At 44.1% G+C, this 20,106-nt stretch overlaps 1 protein-coding gene across 1 annotated transcript; it reads left to right on the top strand.

Moving 5' to 3' along the window:
- Positions 1 to 5,587: 5,587 nt before the first annotated feature.
- Positions 5,588 to 18,706, top strand: chrnb1l (cholinergic receptor, nicotinic, beta 1 (muscle) like). Its single transcript, XM_069158814.1, has 13 exons — positions 5,588 to 5,631; positions 5,681 to 5,897; positions 6,091 to 6,303; positions 6,861 to 7,076; positions 7,410 to 7,454; positions 7,781 to 7,890; positions 8,466 to 8,574; positions 8,714 to 8,861; positions 9,520 to 9,705; positions 10,250 to 10,473; positions 10,548 to 10,723; positions 18,303 to 18,441; positions 18,566 to 18,706. Exons 1-13 carry the CDS (start codon positions 5,588 to 5,590, stop codon positions 18,704 to 18,706), a joined length of 1,968 nt encoding a protein of 655 aa, XP_069014915.1.
- Positions 18,707 to 20,106: the final 1,400 nt, after the last annotated feature.

Here is a 20,106-nt window from a genome sequence, read left to right as displayed (position 1 = left end):
GCCTATTGAATTCCCAGCGTACAGAAACCCCTCGATGTCTCGCTATGACGCTCACTGCGTGTCCTTCACGATTCCCTCACATGGCACAAATATGCACCCTTTTAATCTTGTGCTTTCATTTTGTTTTTGTCTTTTAAATAAAGATCTGAGGGGGGTGATATCAAAGGGCCCATCTGTTGTCAGAATACTGCCGTGAGAGCCGCGACCCTTGTCTCCATCACCTGCCCTCTGTGCTATTAATAACCCACGTGTCGGTACTGGTCACCAGACACTGCTGCATGGGCTTCCCTGATATTTTCTATGTGTAAATACAGCCGTGCATACATGCTCCGTGAGCTCAATTAGCCGAAGCATGTAAAGGCTGAGAGCGTGCAGTCATTCTTAGCAGCCCACTGTGGCGACAGTGCTGATAGCCGCTCAACATTGCAGACCTCTGTGCAGCATTATCGTGACACCGAACTGCACTCATTTCCGTCCCCAGCTCATTATCTAACACCTTGACCTCGACCTCGCACGAAACTGTAGCATTGATAAGACGAGCTGGAAAACATACAGTTCAGTACAGTGTTTATACTGAGAGTGCTGGCATGAAGGACGGCAAGTCTGCGACATTTCCCTTCCCTGGACTCTGAGTTTGGCGCTGATTTATGGCCTGTTTGTGTTTTTCGCACTGGAAACCCTGAGCAGCACGAGGAAGAGAGGATATAAAGTGAAACGTAGAGAGAGAGAGAGAGAGAGTAGGTGATGTAGGGGGGTGAGCATTTTCTTCGCTTGTGTAACAGCTAAAAAAAAACTTTATGACCCTTGAAATATTGACATCAACTTCATAAAAAGCAACATGAAGGATCGGAGATACAGCTGGATATGGAGTTCACTCCAAGGCCTTCACTTCATCGATCATTACACTTTCGGTCTTCACGTCTCAGAGCTTCCTTTACCATTTCTAGGGCAACAACATCCATCTCCATTCTGATGTTTTACTTGACGTCTTCACTCACCTCAAGCTCACCTCAAACTCACGATCAGCAAGACTTTCTCTGATGAAATCCTGTAAGACCTCTCCATCCCTACTGACTCACTGCTCCTTGCCAAGACGTTTGATCATTTTAGTCTTCATCCTGCAGGTTTTCACTCCACAGTATCTGTAGAGTACATTGGCTTTAAATGCTTGGAAATATAAAGTCACATCATGTCAGCTTAGCTCTGTTGAATTATGTCTTTTCTGCTCTACTAACTGCTTTTCAAACAATTTGTTTCTTTCCTGCTTTATTTTGTTAGTCATCACCCCTCTGATATCACTAAAATAATGTCAGGCCTGTGGATTAGATCCTGTTAAATTTTGCTTGTAATTTTAAGAGCGACACATTATAAAAAAGGTAAGGTTTCATCTCAATTCTGGTCACTTTAAAGCCACTATGTGATAAAGCTTCAACAGTTTATAAAAATATTCAGAGTCTCCAGATCTGAAAGGTGAAGCCAATGTGAAAGTGCCTGCAATACCACCAAGGGCCACTGGGGGCTGGCTCCAAAACACTTCTGGCTGCAACAGACTCCCATTGAAAAAGTGTCACATTCTGTCATGAAATAAAAAATCAATACATTTTCCCTAAAGTAATTTTGGTGTTATTTGCAAAATTCACTGCACCTGATCAGTGTTCTGGTAGTCCTGAAAATAATTACATCATTAGGTAGACTTTGTTGAGTTTTTGTTTTGGGGGTGGGGGGGGGGGGGGGGGTCTGATTTGATTGACATGTCAGGTTGCTGGTATAGGTGGGCAGGTGTCCTTCTTCATCAGATTATCCCCTTGCTCTCCCCCATCTCATCCAAATACGGTCACCTCTGGCCCCAACAAACTGAGATGATAACGACAGTTCACAAACCCGATGGGTGATGTCATGGTGGGTTGCCACTTGGACCAAAGCCATCAGTTTTATGGGACCAGTCTGTGTGCTGCTTCCAGCCCATTGAGCTCAGTGTCCCCAGGTCAGGTCCACGGGACATGTTATCAGTGTCTACCATATCTTTTTTTCATTCGACCACTGGGAGGCACCAATTGGGAAGTTAAAATTCCTCACATAGCGGCTTTAATTTATTGAATTTTTTTCCTAGGATGCTTTCTTGCAGCTGTGTAAAGAGCTTAAATTTAAAATGATGATGACAGGTTATTCCCGTAAACTAATGAGCTTTGAGTTGGAGAGCTGAAACAGTTACATTCACACAACTCATTTAAGTACCAGTTTTATTCTATTGGATTCATTTCTTAGTTATACCAATTAATTTTTTTAAATCAAGTCAACTCAGGTACATTGGCCTGGCTTGGATTATTTACACTGGAGCACAATGGAAACAAAGGTTGAAAAATGAATATTTGATGGGATGAAGAACAGGGAGACAGATCAATCACAAAATAAAAAAGGCATTAAAAGTCCAATGACTAAGAGATGACACACTATTTCAGCTCCAACCAGAACCAATCGATCTCCGTCCACACAGAAAGTCAACCCCCGCCGATCAGCCTCCTGCTCCACCCTGCCCACTTGTTCTCCCCCCAAAAATATCTCCATTGTCATACCCCATAGCCCATTGCCATTCCTTTACCCCGTCCCACCTCCCTCCTCCACTTCCTCTACCTCCCACCCTCTGTCCCCACACGGCTAACCTCAGATTGGTGAGCACCAACAGGTGCCTGCCACAAAGGCCTCCCAGTACAAACACATTCCGCCCTCCCGTCACTCCCAGCCCGTGTGCCCAATCAGGCCGTGGTTTCACCCATGGAGGCACTGCCACAAAGAGACGGAGGGGCAGGAGAGAGAGCTGAACAGAGTGTGCTGCTGGAGGTGCCAACTCGCTGCAACACACCCGGAGGTGTGCATTGATTCGCCTCAGCTAGAAAAGGTGTGTTTGAGTTTCAGGAGACGTTCATCCAGGTGAAGCTGTGGAGAAGAAGTGAGGAGAGAGAGAGAGAGAGAGAGAGAGAGAGAGGAGCTTTTGGTTGGCACAGGAAACCAGGAAAAAGATGTCATGACTGCCATCACTGGACAAATGAAGATGAAGTTGAACATAAGTGTGAGGATGAACACACTTCTCATCGTATGTAGCTGCCTTTGTCTCACTTTGACCGGTAAGGACAACGTTAGGAATGCCGGTGTGTACTGTGATCACTTGTTTGGATGTGTCATTGAGCGCATGATTTGCACTCATGATATTTTCCCATCAACCGCTGCTATTTCCTGTAGGAAGGGATTTTTAGACCTTATGGTTTGAAACTAAGAATTCAGCTGAATCTGTTTTCCTTAATCTGACTCTAGATGTAAGTCTGGCAGCATTCCTGGCACTAATACCAGCGCAAAGATTTTTCTGTACTAAAAAACTATTAAAGATATATTGTTCTTCTTCTATTTAAATTCAGGCGTATATTGTGAAATGTACTCTGGACGAGAGAAAAGGAAGAGAAGCAGAGAAAGAAAAGCAAAAATGTTTGCCTCTGTTAGGCATTGTCTTTGACCTCATATTGGGCTCTTGAAAACAAACAGTTGCCCCGTGCTTGTTGCTGACCTGTGTTGCAGTGTTAACATACCTCTATCCGACCTGACACTCCTTTCCACATCCACTTTCAGAAGCAGGAATTGAGGCAATTTTTATCCCTTAGACGGCTTCAGTTGGATCAGATAACAGACAAGCATCTCACATCCCGCTGCACTCTCGCTTAAATTGCTATTGATTTAATTTCCTCTGTGTTTTTATTTTTTTAGGGGAGGTGGGGACGGGCGAGGGTTAAAATCATAATTACAATCGATATGTAATGATAGTTTTTATCAGCTGAAGGGCTTTGACTTTGAACTTCTGACCCACGATGGGATGAGAGAGCAAAAAGCTGCCCAGCGTTGGTTGATGGTGTATTCTCGTACCTTCAGCTAGGGTGATTTTCAAACAGTGTTTTCCCATGTGATAAGAGGGAAATCCCAGTGGACGCCCTTATTTAATGTCCTTTCAAAGGTGTTTGTTGGATTAGAAAAAAAAAGTATCCAAAGCCGCCCTCTTCCTCCTCACCTAGGACACATAATGAATCATATTAACACATCATTGTTTGTTAATCAGAATCTATTTTGGTCTCCGATGGAGCTGGTATCCCAGACATCCTTTTGATCTCACTCCCTTGCTGCATATCAATTACATTAGCTCAGTCACCTTTGCTACCCATCGTACACATCCACCACCTGCCCTGCTAACTGCTTCTTCTGCATGTCCTGCATGTCCTTCTCTCTCTCCCACATGTTGTTTTGTTACATATTTGAAATGAAAGACAGGCCCTCAGCAGTCATCAGTGGGTCCTGAAGCACATATGTTAGGATGCTTGTCATCGTGCATAATGCTAATTTAATGTTACACCTTTCCTCAGAGTGAATGACATCAAACTAATTCTGTGCTGCTGAAGTTTCTCTGTAAGATCAATTAAATCAAACAAAATCTCATTGAAAAACTATTATTTTTCCTGCCCTGCCAAATACCTCCATTTGTTTTTAGATCAAAGAGTGACAATGTAAATGCTTTCTGCATGGGACCTTTAGAATAGGATTCATACAACAGAGCAACAATCCATCCTGAGTATAGATTAGCTGATATTTTTAGCGTAGGTCATCTCATTGGGAACTGAACCTCAAACCACTACAGGTCTGACGCACTGCGAACAAACTTGCTGCGGTCTGAGTGTCAGTGTCGGCTTTAACCTGCCAGCCAACATGTGACCCGCTTGTGTTGTGTACTTCATCTCATTTTAACAGCTTTGCTCTTCTATACTAACTCTCATTCCATCCCTTCTCATTGTTCTGTCTTCAGTGTGTCTCTTTGAGTTTGGTGCCATTTTTGGCAATCAATTAAACTCTGTTGCTATGGCAACTTATGCACCTTTTATAATGGTAAGTTTAAAAAGCTTTTTACAAGTGACTGACAAGCCAATAAGACCAAGGGATAAAATAGATATATAAAGTAAAAGATGGGGAGACCATTACATGTGTTTTTCACATAGTGAATATCGTCATCACTTTTACCTGTAATAGCGAAGCTTATAATATGTGAAACATTATTTGTGCGAGATGAATACATTTGCAGAGCATGTCAATTTTGGCATACCTGACAACTCTGTTTCTCCCGGGTTGCCCCTGTCAGTCATCCCTGTACCTATGACAGTGAACGGTATGGGATAGCCGCCTGTGATTGGCCAGGAGCGAAGGGAGGGGGGAGGGAGGGGGGGTGTCCTGTTCCTCCTCGCTGATTGGTAGAGGGAGTTCAGGTGTGTGCGAGCGAGACGTGCTGTGTAGAGCTACAGGTAAGAATTATCCGTTATGTTGGCGTTGTTCCGAATAAAGTTCCAGTAAACCGGGTACCGTCTGGCCGCTTCCTTAAGTAGGGAGGCGACAACTGGTGTCAGAAGTAAAAAAAAAACACTTTATTAGACTCCGGGTTCCCCGCGCCTTCATCGCTGTTTTCCACGACGGAGCTGGAGCCGCGGGTCAGACTCGTGCTACCGACAGACTAGTCCAAGATGAAGAGGGCGGAGGAGGAGGAAGGAGGAGGAGGAGAGGCATTATGGTACTTTTGAAGAACGGAGGGATGCCGAGCACAGAGAGCGGGTGAGGAAAATACCCGCGAAAATGGCTGACGAGGCTCCGGCCGCTCCAGAGACGAGCACGGACACCGCGAAGGACGAGCGGCGGTCGGAGACGTGACCACACGTGCTGTGCTGACTCAGGCGACACCTGGCGGAGAAAGAGTGGTGGCTCACCACAGCAGGACAAGTAACGAGGCTGAACGTCGCTACCGCGTCACCGGGCGGCGGTGGTCAGCGCCGGTGAACCCGCAAGAGGCCGTTCAGCCGACCGGGGACTACCAGCTGTGGGTGCAACAGAGTGGAGCCTCAAACAAAGGGGGGATTTTGACATCAGACCGGTGCTCGCAAGGGTGGAGGCTGAACGGCGACCACCATGGGAGGAGGAGGTGGTGCTCATGACTTTCGCTAGAGACCAACGAGACAGAAGAGGAACTATGATGTGCCTGCACGTGGGTTTCATTTTGGGGTGTATAACCCCCAGAGGAAGAACGGCAGAGGGCCCGAGGTGGACAGTGAGCGGGTGGATCTCCAGGATCCTGGAGAGACTGGGCGAGGTCGAGAGTCCAGCTACCACCGAGAGGCAGGGAAGGTGCACTGCACCGCGATAGACGGGCCCCTTATCGGGGCACGGCCACCCCGGCTGGACCAGCAGATGAGACACGGGGAACCCTGGACACTGCTGCGGGACCCCAGTGTCTCACCTAGCCCCTCCTAATCTGACCCCTTTTCCCTGGGCCTTGTGTCCCCCCCACCCCCTTCGTCCCCGCCCAATAAATTGATATTTATTTCGAACCATTGTCTTAAACTGCAGTCTTATTTGTGATAAACTGACGCTGTGTTATAACACATAAATGAATTTGCTTCACAGCTAACCAGCCCAAAAAAAACAAAAAACACTATTTGGAACCCTAAATGTTGACAGGATGGTTTCGGGACATTGCACATCTGATTAAAATCCCCATCATAAGGGAACATCCAGTTTTCTGGTATTAAACACGCGAGACAATCCATATGACACTGACCTATTTGGTTTCTGTACATTTTTACATGTGAAAATATCAGTTTCAAACTTGCTTCGTTTCATAGGATTCTCTAAACTTTGCTCTCAAGCTCGTTCTGATTTTGTTTTTATTGTACGAGTCCCCTTCATCCTTTCCTTTCATCAGTTCTTGTCTTTTTCCTCTTTCCTTGTTGCTCTGCACTTTTCATCCACACATGCTGTTCTTTTTTTTAAAAAAATTTTTTATTCAGGTGATGGTGCCTCTTGGTTCACTGGTTACCCTTTTCCCCTCATCGTGCTCTTGTCTCTTTGCATCCACATTTTCTAATCCAGGAGCCTCGGAAACAGAGCGAAGGCTCCACCAGAAGATATTCCAGAACTACAACATGAAAGTCCGACCAGCTCGTAACTGGGAGGACAAGGTGATGGTGCGGGTGGGGATGACCCTCTCCCAGCTTGTCAGCCTGGTAAATAATATACACGCATGCAAGATGCACTCTTACATGCAAATACATTATTCTGTGTTCCTTGTATACTTTTTTAAGTTAATTATCTCATCAATATGTAGTACAATGGCTGAGCGCACACACACACACGCACACACACACATAAAAAACACACACACACACACACACACACACACAGCAGACCAGATTACAGCCGGGTGCCGCAGGGTCATTCATACACAACTAGTTTCTATAGAAGAGGTTTGGAAGTAATGGCGCTGTCATGCACAACAAGATACGGTGACATCTCTAATGTCCCCCCCCCCCCCCCCCCGTGTCTCTATCCCACCACAGAACGAGAAGAACGGCGAGATGACAACCAACGTGTTCATGAATCTGGTACGAACATGAAAGCATTCATCTTCATCACGGAGCCTCGGTCTGACTCCCCTCCTCCTCCTCGTCCTCCTCCTCCTCGTCCTCTGCTCTGCCCTTAAATGGACTTGTCACTTTTTATAACCACAAATTGTTTCTTGCTTTATCTCCGACTCTCAGTTCGGTCTTCGCTCTCGCTAATTAGGATTCAGGGCTGTTGGACCGTTTGTATCAGCGGTGTGTCTGAGGGAAACGAAGTAGACGTCACCTCTTGTCTGCTCTGTTGGTCACCGTCTTCCTTTCCCCCCCCCCCTCCCCTCCTTCTTCCTTCATCGCTCCGTCCTCGTCAGGCATGGACAGACTACCGGTTGTCATGGAACCCAGAGGAATATGACGACATTGATGTGTTGAGAATTCCTCCCAACAAGGTGTGGCGTCCCGACATCTACCTCATAAACAAGTGAGTGTCCTGTCTGCGCTCACGCAATCTTCCATCCTGGCCAGCAGAACATCTGCCCCAAAGACAACGTTGGTCCACCGCTGTCGACCCAGACTCGAATATCTAAAAAAAGAAATTGAACGGATTGCCATGAAATTTGGTACGCAGATTTATGTTTTCCTCTGTATGAAGTTGAGTCACTTTGGTGATCATCTAACTTCTCATTAGGACAAATATAATGAACAAATTCCTGCAACACCATGTTCATTTGCATCGGCCTCAACTGTTTTGTGTTAAAAGCTAATTAGTAAATGTTCGCATGTTAAAAATCCAAAGTAAAATGGTGAACATGCTAAAGTAGAAGTACGGTCTTACAGAATGCCTGCTTTAGACACGTTTAGTCTTGTTGAATATACTTGCGTGTGTTTACGGTCAAACTGGTACAGAAGTGGTTGTCAGGCTGACTGTGTCATTTGTTACTGTAACTCAGTATTAACAATGTACACATCTGTGTGTGTGTGTGTGTGTGTGTGAATTTAGAGAAGCGATGGACACTGTAATAAAAAGCATCACATTTTGTCCTTTCCTCCCCACAGTAACGACGGCCAGTTTGACGTGGCCCTGTACGTCAACGTGTTGGTTCACAGCGATGGGACCGTCAAGTGGCTCCCACCAGCCATCTACCGCAGCTCCTGCTCTATAGAGGTTCTGCCTTTAACTGACACCATCTGGTTATTCACACACCTCTTAAGTGGTGTAGACATGCTGGAAAGAAACATATCTGGCCTGATGGCGTTACTCTACAAATACGTGGTTGTTGTGTTTTTCTTCCAACGATCCCCAGGTGGCGTACTTCCCCTTCGACTGGCAAAACTGCAGCATGGTTTTCCGCTCGTACACGTATGATGCCTCCGAGGTGGATCTGCAGTATTTTCTGAATGAAGACGGCAATGAGATCCATGACATTGTTATAGATGAGAACGCTTTCACGGGTTGGTTCCCGGAGTGAGCTAATCCACAACCTATAGTCCTGTTTTGTTTTTTTTATGTACCCTTTCATGTTGCGTGTCTGCTGTTTTTAAAGGTCCCATATTGAGTCAAATTTAAAGTTCCATTTCTTTTCTTTTTTTAATTATGAAGCAGGTGTAGGTGCGATATAAATACTGTGAAAGTGTTGAAACACTCAGTCCTCAAAGAAATGCGTACAGCACAATATTCATCAATTGTGCCGTTTGGACTTTCTTAAGTTTGTGATGTCACAAACTCCTGTCATATGTCCACCCTCAGCATGGCACACTGTCCAACCACTAGCAAGCTACAAGACTGAAAGGAACCTGTGGTTAGCCTGGCCAATGCGTCACTCAGAAAATAGTCAGCCAATCAAAAGAGAGGGACATTGATTTCAAAGACATGGGCACAAAACAGCCTATTCTTGGTATAACTACAGAAAGACGCTAAAGAGAGGAGATTTAAAACTATATTGAGATGAAGTTTGGTACCAAAACCCACAAAAATATCTTCTCTAGTATGTCAAGACAGCAAATAAAACACCAGAAAAGTAAAATACAGGACCTTTAAATATTTATTCGCCATCTGGGTGCGTCTCCTTCTTGTTCCTGCTTGTGACCTTGTACATCCGTTTCCCCACAGAGAACGGAGAATGGGCTATTTGCCACACACCATCGAGGAAGAACGTTAAGGAGGACCTGTACGAGGACATCACCTTCTATCTCATCATACAGAGGAAGCCTCTCTTCTACATCATCAACATCATACTGCCCTGCATCCTCACCAGCGTCTTGGCTATATTCGTCTTCTACCTGCCTCCGGGAGCAGGTCAGCACATCTGACATGTTTTGACACCGTGACTACATCACCGCCACGAGGGAGCATAGGAAGCGATGCGCTGTCCGATGTCATGACAAAAAGCAGGCGTCTAATACGAGCTGCTCCGTGAGTCGGGGCAGCCTCTACAGGAATGTATTGGTATGCGATAGTTTGAAGGAAAGTGACCATGGCGAGGACTCTACTTTGTCAATCTTTGGCCTTGTGAGGCCTCATGTCGGAACGATGTTTCACTGACACCGCAGAAAGGATAGATCCAACAGGAAGCCGGAGGATTGATGGCAAACAATCTGAGCGTGATGACTTTTTGCAGCGTAAACTCACTTTAGGTAACCGGGGAGACGGTGCTACATCAGTAAATCCTGCACATGCGAACATGTCTTTTGACCAACAGATTCCGCACAACAAACAAGTCAAATGCGGTCATGTCTTCAAGTTTGTGCTCGTCAGCATTACGCCGAAGCCTACAGAGTAATATTGTCTGTCTTGCTGTCACAATGAATTCCCCACACTCCCCCCCCCCCTGTGTTTGCAGGAGAGAAGATGACTCTCTCCATTTCCGTCCTCATCGCTCTGACTGTCTTCATGCTGCTGCTGGCTGACAGGGTCCCGGAGACGTCTCTCGCCATCCCAATTATCGTCAACTACGTCATGTTCACCATGATCCTGGTCACCTTCTCTGTCATCCTGAGCGTGGTCGTCCTCAACCTGCACCACCGAACGCCCAGCACACACATCATGCCAAACTGGGTTCGAAAGGTACAGACGCATCCGTCCCGAGTTATGTCAACACCTTCGCAAAACTCCATTTCCAAAAATTCTTCACCTTTCAGGTGTTCATTCACTTCCTGCCCAAATACATCGGCATGATGAGGCCGAACCCAGAGGAGCCTCTGCTGAAGGAGTCCAATGGCGACACGCCGACCCGGAGCTTCAACGGCCGGCAGCCCGGGGGAGAGTACTTCTTTCGCAAGATCAACCCTGATCTCGTCATTCCCTGGAGAGACAGGTAAGGCCACAGTTACTAACGGGGCATCTACCAGAGGTATGACGTCTTATATTGTCTCACTCTAGTTGATTGAAAATGCGGCAAAGAAGGTACTGATGGGAGTTAGCAAGAGAAATCAGATTTCCCTCGTATTAGCTTTTCTTCATTGGCTCCAGGTGAAATCAGGGTATAATCGTTACACATGAGCCCTCTCTGACCAAGCACTGTCATTTCTTAAAGACCTCAATATTATCCCGCTAGAGCACCGAGTGCAGGCTTACTTGTGGCTCCTGGAGTTTCCAAAAGCAGAATATGAGGCAGAACCTTCAGCTTTCAAAGTCCTCACCGCTGAAAGCAGCTCCCAAGTTCAGAAAGCAGACACCATCTCTACATCTAAGATCAGGCTTGAAACTTTCTGTTAGAGATGGTTCAGAGTCACCTTAGTCACGCTAGATTGGGCCTGGGTTGCTAATCTTTTTAACAATTCTTTTTGTATTGATAGTTTTAATGTATTTTTTTCTTTCCTGGCTGTATGTTATTTTATGATTGTAAAGTGTTATGGGACATGAGACACGGTGATTTCCCACTTAAAATAAACTTGAATTGAATTGATGACGAAATGAAAACTGCGTAGCTGTGAATGTTCACAACACATATAGCTTTGATTTATGCCAATCTCCAACAGTTTGAATAGCCTACATGTTAACAAATAGCAATCAGAGTTTGAAATGGTGAGAAAGCCCGGAAATAAACTTTTTCAGCAGACTCTGAAAAGACGGCCGACCTCAGTGAAGTTAGTTCCTGAGCCTTTCATTTTCTACAACAGAAAACCTACAAATTTGGTTTCAGTATGTAGAAAAGATATAACACATTTGAATGGCTGACACTTCAAAGACAACATTACGTCTTGGTTTGACTTATTTAAAAAAGATAAACTGCCAAAAAGTTATAGTGCCCATCTTCTTAGCCGTCAAGACTCTTAAAAAGTGTCGAGCTGAAGTAATGACCGTTGAGGGTCATTCGTCCTCATTCAGCCTCTTTCCAGCCTGAGATGTGCTGATCCTGACGTTACACCTGGGAGAAGCTATTTCTATTAATGTTAATAAAAGCCAGCGCAGGCATGAATCTTCTTTGTAGAGCATGCCAACGTGGGAGCGTTGGATGTGATGCCAGACCAGCTATTATTGTAAAGTACACAGTGTGCTGGAGTTGGCAGAATCACAGCCATCATCGCAGCAGCTCAGAGAATCTGTCAAGACTGTAACAGTATGTGCGCCTCCTTCAGCCCCCCCACCCTCCCATATTTAATACCGTATTTAATGTAGCTATAGAGCATATGAAGATGTTCAGTGTTCTGATAATAGTTTTGAATAGATGTCGACAAACAAAATGCAGTTTGGTATCTAATCCAAAAGTGTAAATTATACAAAAAAGTAGTGCGGACAAATAAACCTAAAGTTCCTCGGGTATGAAAATGCTTTAACAAAAAGGTGAACGAATGAAGTACAGACGTATAGATGAGGCACGTTTATATTATATATTCACACGCGCGTGTCGGAGCCGAGTGTAGAAAAGAAGGAAATGCCGTCCTCCATTGTTGTGTTGGGTCCTGTAGGGGTCCAGAGGAGGAAAGCAAGCCCTTGAAGGCCTTCGGCTAGTATCTAACATTCGGATGTTTTGGCATGATGGTTGTAGGTTTGAGACGTGAGGCGCCAGGTTCTGTGGCCGGGGACAGACTGAAGGTGTCAGAAAGCAGGTTGCTCTGATGGAGAATATCAGCGGCCGAGCGCATGTGTTTCGTGCAGGGAACTCTTGTCGTGCCTCGCAGAACCAGCGGATCAGATTGTTTTGGGATGGATGGGTTGGACGTGGAGGGAGCTGCCTTTTGAGGGTTCGTAATCTGAAATGTTATGGATGCCCCGCCGCCGGTGTTTTGCAGGGTTCTTCAATCTTCTAGAGAGACTACGTCACGTTGTTGCGTGGCATTCCCCCTTTCTGTCTCTTCATTGCTCTCCTCTCTACCAATTCCCCATTTGCTATGAAAACGATATAAACAAAGTAGAAAACCCTCAACTAACTATGTTAAGTGGAAAATTGGTCTGTAGAAAAATCTAAAATGCGGACGTAACAGTAGATGGCGTGAACTAAGCTACAGGTTGGTCTGTGGATGTTGCAAACCTTGCCTTTAAGGGCTTTATACATAAACTCCATATAATGATGCTTAGATGATGTCATTTATTCTGATTATCTCGCGTTGTTTGGAAGATAAAAGATTGAAGTCTAAAGAATCTCGGATAGATCCAGTGCAGGAAGCATGAAAAGGCTGCCTACTGCAACGTCATTAACTATGTCTGTGTGGAACAGCTCGAGAAAATCATAGAAGCGTTGTTCTTTGAATCGTCCCTCCATTTCCCTCGGCCTTCATGCCAGCAGCTCTGCCTGCCGTTAGGACGGATGTTTTCTGTTCCCGGTAAGAAGATGTCGGTTTCGGGTTAGATGAAGGGCGGAGGCTCTCCGTCAATGCGATCCTTCCTGAGGTTTCTTCCACTTTCCCTGCAGGGGGTCTGTCAGACGGGGACGGAGTGACTCAGGACAGCACAGTCATGGGAGCTGCTTCTTAACCCGTTTCTTCTGCATCAAGATGCATCCCACTTTCAGTGTTGACTGTCAACCAATCAGTAAATGACAGAAGGGGAGAACATTTTTATTTGAACAATCATGCAGACGAGACACTGATATTTAAAGTGAAACTAGCTGAATCTCATGCACTGCTGAAAATACAATCTACTTGCTTTATCGCAGTTTGATACACAGACAGCTCTAATTATCACAAGTATTTTTACACAAAGTTGTCTTTACTACGAATGATTTGTAGCCTGTAAAATCTCATTAACAGCCTCCTTTACAGCCTCTGCAGAGCTCTTTTATTCTAACACGGTGCCTTCAAAAGTACTAACTTGCACAACAAGTTGACCGTTAATGTCAGATGATCACGTGCAGTGGAAACTATTTCCATGGATCAGACAGTTTTTTAATAAATTATTACAGCAGAATCATGGCTGTCAGGTTTAGGGGACTAATGGGAAAGACTTCATTATTTTGATCCATTGTTTTATTTTAGAGATCAAGAGATGTGATTTATCTGAAATGCCGCTTCAAACTGTGATGCGTCTCCTCCGCTGCCGGTTTCAATGTGACTAATCGGCCGGTAGGCCTCAGCCTCGCCACCCAGCCCTGCCATCATAAACAGCTCGGCACTCCCCTGAACCAGGCCTGATGCTGGGGCATCTCTCATCCCGTTCCAAAGGCATCAAATTCAGCCCCAGCTAAGCCCCACACCCGCGTCCACAGTCGCCAGCCACTAAGCCTCTGTTTAGGTTGGGCATTAGGGGGTAATCCCCCAGAAAGGAGGTGGAGGGAGCGGGAGGCCGGTGCTGAGTGATCGGAGCACAGGAGGCTATTGTCGTTTTAGATGTGGGAGAGGTGGCGGCAGTGCCATCAAGACAGACGCTGTAGCAGTGTTCAACAACCTATCTACATCTACAACCTTTCTACATCTACAACTTATCTACATCTACAACCTATCTACATCTACAACTTATCTACATCTACAACCTGTCTACATCTACAACCTATCTACATCTACAACTTATCTACATCTACAGCTTATCTACATCTACAACTTATCTATATCTACAACTTATCTACATCTACAACCTGTCTACATCTACAACCTATCTACATCTACAACTTATCTATATCTACAACTTATCTACATCTACAACCTGTCTACATCTACAACTTATCTACATCTACAACTTATCTACATCTACAACCTGTCTACATCTACAACCTATCTACATCTACAACTTATCTATATCTACAACTTATCTACATCTACAACCTGTCTACATCTACAACTTATCTACATCTACAACCTGTCTACATCTACAACCTGTCTACATCTACAACCTGTCTACATCTACAACCTATATACATCTACAACCCGTCTACAACCTATCTACATCTACAACCTATCTACATCTACAACCTATCTACATCTACAACCTGTCTACAACCTATCTATAACCTATCTACATCTACAACCTATCTACATCTACAACCTGTCTACAACCTATCTATAACCTATCTACATCTACAACCTATCTACATCTACAACCTGTCTACAACCTATCTATAACCTATCTACATCTACAACCTATCTACATCTACAACCTATCTACAGTGGGTTGCACACAAATCGGAAGGTTGGTGGTTCGATCCCCAGCTCCTCCTGTCCACATGCCCAAGTGTCCTTGAGCAAGACACTGAACCCTAAGTTGCTCCCGATGGTGTACCATCGGTGTGTGAATGTGCTCCTGATGGCAGCACCTTGCATGGTGATCTGTCTCATTAGTGTGTGAATGGGTGAATGGGAAAACCATGTTAAAGCGCTTTGAGACCGAAAGGTGATAAAGCGCTATACAAGTACAGACCATTTACCATTTATCTACAACCTATCTACATCTACAGCCTGTGTGTGTTTGAATGGTTTAAAGTGCATTAAAGTCTTTGTTTCATGACCTACATGTGTGTTTAAGTGAGCAGTCAACACACATATGTACACATGTAAGTGTGTTTGCAGTGTACAGTATACCTGCGTGTGTGTGTGTGTGTGTGTGTGTGTGTGTGTGTGTGTGTGTGTGTGTGTGTGTGTGTGTGTGTGTGTGCGCGCGCGCACTTGTGTGTGTCATAGTTAGAAGGGCTCCATGTATCTGTGGTAATGAATACAAGCCGTGGAATCTGGATGGCATGCAGCATGTAGATCACCACATAGCTCTGCAGTGAGATGTGGCCACACACACACACACACACACACACACACACACACACACACACACACACACACACACACACACACACACACACACACACACACACACACACCAGCCATCCGACAGGAGCTGGTTGATTTCTATTGTGCAGCAGTCCATCTGTTGTCACACTGTCTGTCCGTCTCTGGTGCACATTATCAACACACACTGTAAACACACTGTACTTACACTGTATGCTACAGACGTGGACTGTATACACAGAAATGTAGTGAAGGTGCCAATGTGACAGGTGCTCTGTGGTACCCAGACAGACTTCCTCGGAAGGTGACTACACAGCAGTGTGCAGTAAAGAGATCAGACCTCTTGGTTACACTGTTGTATGTTCAGAGTCATTGACATTTAGCTGAAGGGTAGACGTGTGCTCTTGGTACGCAGATACATGCCACCAGGGGTTATATACATCCCTGATGATGATGGATTAATCAGGTTGGAATGGGAAATGACTTATAGGACCAGAGTATTAAAATATAGAGCTGCCAAAACTTGGCATGGAAACCATGGTAACTGTTTTCAGATTCCCGTGCATCTTTCACACAATGTAATAACGTTGTTGCATTTTTAGATAAGAGAATCAAAATGTCGGTATTAAAACGTAAACAATATGAAAACATGTTGAGATGAAGACATATACTTTACATAAAAGTTCTGTATATTTCTCCTAGTTTGTAAAAAAAAAAAAAAAAAAAAAAAAAAAAGACAAATATTTCCAATAGTTATGTTTGCAAAACGTAAAGATTTCACCTGACACTGAAGGAATGTGTGATATATTCAAGTTAAACTGAGGTGAATTGGAAGTGTGGTGCTGGAAGTAAAAGGGCAGCAGGAGGAAGTGGAATTTCCTGCAAATAGTAAACACCCTAAAAGTGTTTGCTTGAACCTGTGAAACTCTGGTCAGACACAATTGTGTGTGAAGTGAGCTGCTATAGAAGCACAGTGTGTATGTATCTGTGTGTGTGTGTGTGTGTGTGTGTGTGTGTGTGTGTGTGTGTGTGTGTGTATATATATGTGTGTGTGTGTGTGTGTGTGTGTATATATGTGTATCTATCTATCTATCTATCTATCTGTCTATCTGTCTATCTGTCTGTCTATCTATCTATCTGTCTGTCTATCTATCTATCTATCTATCTATCTATCTATCTATCTATCTATCTATCTGTCTGTCTGTCTGTCTGTCTGTCTGTCTGTCTGTCTGTCTGTCTGTCTGTCTGTCTATCTGTCTTTAATTTTTTTGTTGGATGATATATTTCAAAATTCACCTAAACATTTGTAGGTAAGTCCAGGTACCTTTGGGTACCGGTTAGTTTGTCAGATACTGTGAAAATATATACATATATATATATATATATATATATATACATATATATTTGTCTTCTTGTTTAATAGTGAGTAGTAAAACTGAATTTGACCATAAAGTCTATACACAGGCCACATACATACTTACCCTTCATTTGCACATCATCTGGTTGGTTACCAAGACTCGTACGTTCACAAAGAGAATGATTTTGTAATTTCCTCCACCAAGTAGGTTTTGTTTTCAGTGTACTTCGTTTGTTTATCTGTTTTTTTTGTTTGTTTGTCTGTTTGTCAGCTAGATTATAGATAAACTGCTCACGGGGCGGATCGACGAAATATTTTTCACTTCCATGAACATTGCGGAGATTAACCTCGTAAATACCGTACATCTCAAAACCATGCAGGTAGCGGTAAAGTTCAACAGTGACGACACCTGGGCCATTCTAGAAATACGATGACGCACTATCACACTCCACATTCACAGATCCCCCGGGATACACGTGTAGTTGTATAAATAATAACGACGACTAACTACGGCGCGGGTGTGTGAACAGAAATGCACACGTCATGCAACTAACATGCCAATGAACGTCATTAACAGAACGCACTGACGTGTTTTGTGTCTCGTGTTGCCGTTGAGCGGTGAAGTTGCTGCGTCGCTCTCGAACACGGCCAGTGAGGCTCTTTCTCGGCCACTACGTCTCGCTTCACGGAACAGCTGTTTGTGAGGAAGAATGAAGGGGTCAAAGGTCACGGTGTCGCATGAACGTTGACCCGGCGTTTGCGTCAAAGTCTGCAGATTCTGCAGGGGATGAGCCTAAACTTAAAGCATGTTGAATGCATGTTTTAACGTGCAACTTTCACCTCCTTATATTTTATTTATTTTTTACTAGTTTATGTAGTTCTTTTTTTTTAAATTATTATTATGTGTGGATAAAAAGTAATGTTACAGTATATGTATGTTTTACAATTTATTCCAATTCTAATGTAATAATTTACTTGAAATAATAAAGTAAAGTTATTCACCCTGAAGAATATCATGCCCACACAGACATACAGAATAAATTAATGATATAATTGTCTTTGCAAAGAATTCATTGAACATATAGGCCCGTATGGATTTCCACGAACTTCGGTGCGGATGTTCATGTCTCCCTCAGGATTGATTTTTATTGGGTTTTGGGAACCCTGATTCGTCATTCTTCACGCAGTCACACGATTGAGTCAAAATTGTGCAAAAATGTTTCTTGAAGGCCAAATATGTGTAAAACTACGTTCCGTCTCGGCTGTGTTTTGCGTCGGTTGCTAATCTTAGCACTTTTATTTTTTTTTTTTCAGTATTTCCAGCGTTTTACGTCGGCATACTGCTCTCCCACTGCTTTGGTGAAAGTCCTCCGTCTCTGTGTGTCCAGGTGTGAGAGCACGGTGCAGCTCCGGCGGCTCCCGAACACCGACGGCTACTGTCTGATCCTCCCTCCCAACCTGAAGTCGGCCATCGCCGCCGTGACGTACGTGGCCGAGCAGCTGAAGAAGCAGGACACGGACGACGCCGTGAGTGTCGGGCGGCTCGCGTTTCCCAACATGCCCCCCGGCGATGTTCGCGCGTCGTCGCGTGCGCTCTCGCGCCGCTGACTCGGCGCGTGACAGTAAAGTGCTTTTGTGTGTTTCCCTGCAGATGACCGGAGACTGGCAGTTCATCGCCCTGGTGGTGGACCGGCTCTTCTTGTGGTTGTTTGTCATCATCACCACCCTGGGAACCCTGGCTATGTTTTTGGACGCCAGTTTCAATTACACACCCGACAACCCTTTCCCGTAGTAGACAGCATGTACAGACACGCACGCGCGCGCACACGCACAGCTGGAGCTTCATACATTGTGTGCTCATCACTTCACTTCTATTCTTTCCATGAACAACTATTCCACATGTCTGCGGTCAGCCTCGGAAATGTTTTCTGAGGTCACCTTTGGATAAAGAGCAGAAGCCCACAGGCCCGACACACAGCTGACATCCAGTCAGAGTCCATGTATGTAGATTTGTAGGACACTCTAATGGTTTTGCAATATTTTGGTCCAAATAATGTATCTAACATATTGTGAATATTCTTTTTTGAGTCTAAAAACTTGAAATACATGTTCGTTCAGAGTGGGACAGTTTTTGTCTTATTTAATGTGCTGTGCTTTTGTAGAACGCAGCAGGCAGATAATAGTTTGTGGTCGACTCTCTGTTGGCCTCCAACACAGAACCGTGGTCACGTGTAGCGACTGTAATGTTGGGTTTGGGGCAGCAGAGGGCAGCGATGTAATGCTACGTCAGAAGATGAGATCCCTTCTGTTAAAAGAAAACAGCTCTGCAAAGGTGGCGTGGTTTGTCGGTGTCCCGTTGCATTTTTAGGGAGATTAAACCAGTGGTGGAAGAAGTATTCGGGCCCTTTTATTTAATTAAAATTAATAATACCACTCTGTGAAAATACTCCACTACAAGTAAAAGTCCTGCATTCAAAACTTTACTTGAGAGAAGTGTGTTTTATCAGCAAAATGTATTTAAAGTATCAAAAGTAAAAGTACAAAGTAAATGCTCCCTGTCAGTGTTTTAATGTTTTAAAATTCATATTACTGTTACATTAATGTGCATTTTAGTGCCCTAAATTGTGTGCTTATCTTCATACTTTTGGTTAGTTTAATCAGTAAGATCATCATATATTTGTATCGATTCTGCTCTGTAAGAAACACGTATCTCGAGAAAGCTTAGAAAAGTAATGCTTTTTCCAGTGAATACAAGTGGATTTGAAAACAGTTTATTGAGTTTAAAAAGTAGATTTTTTTTTTTCTCAACCCATAAAGAACCATTTAACTCTTCAGTTTATCAGAAAAGTTCATATTTAAAATCACCAAATTTGCAGATACGTAGTTTTCACTGGACAGGAAGGGTACGAAAAACTGTCATCTTAACAGTAACTAATGGACAAATGTAGTGGAGTAAAAGTATAAAGTACAAGTACCTCAAATTTGTATTGAATTAAAGTGCGTGAGTAAATGTACTAAGTTAAATTCCACCAGTAGATTTAACCCTAATGTCCTGTTTGTTGTCCTGGAGACCCCAGATGCTCTTTAACAGATAATACAACATGATTCATGTTTAATTCTGACGGGATCTCAGAGACCACTGCTGAACAATTATAGCTAAATACAACATTTCATTTAATATCCTTTATGTTT

Source organism: Embiotoca jacksoni, unplaced genomic scaffold (assembly GCF_022577435.1).
Source record: "Embiotoca jacksoni isolate LCO1_2020_lvr unplaced genomic scaffold, fEmbJac1.0.p SCAF_24, whole genome shotgun sequence".
In the NCBI taxonomy this organism is placed as follows: Eukaryota; Metazoa; Chordata; class Actinopteri; family Embiotocidae; genus Embiotoca; species Embiotoca jacksoni.
The sequence above is the reverse complement of the archived record's forward strand: the minus strand, read 5'-3'. Positions and strand labels throughout refer to the sequence as shown.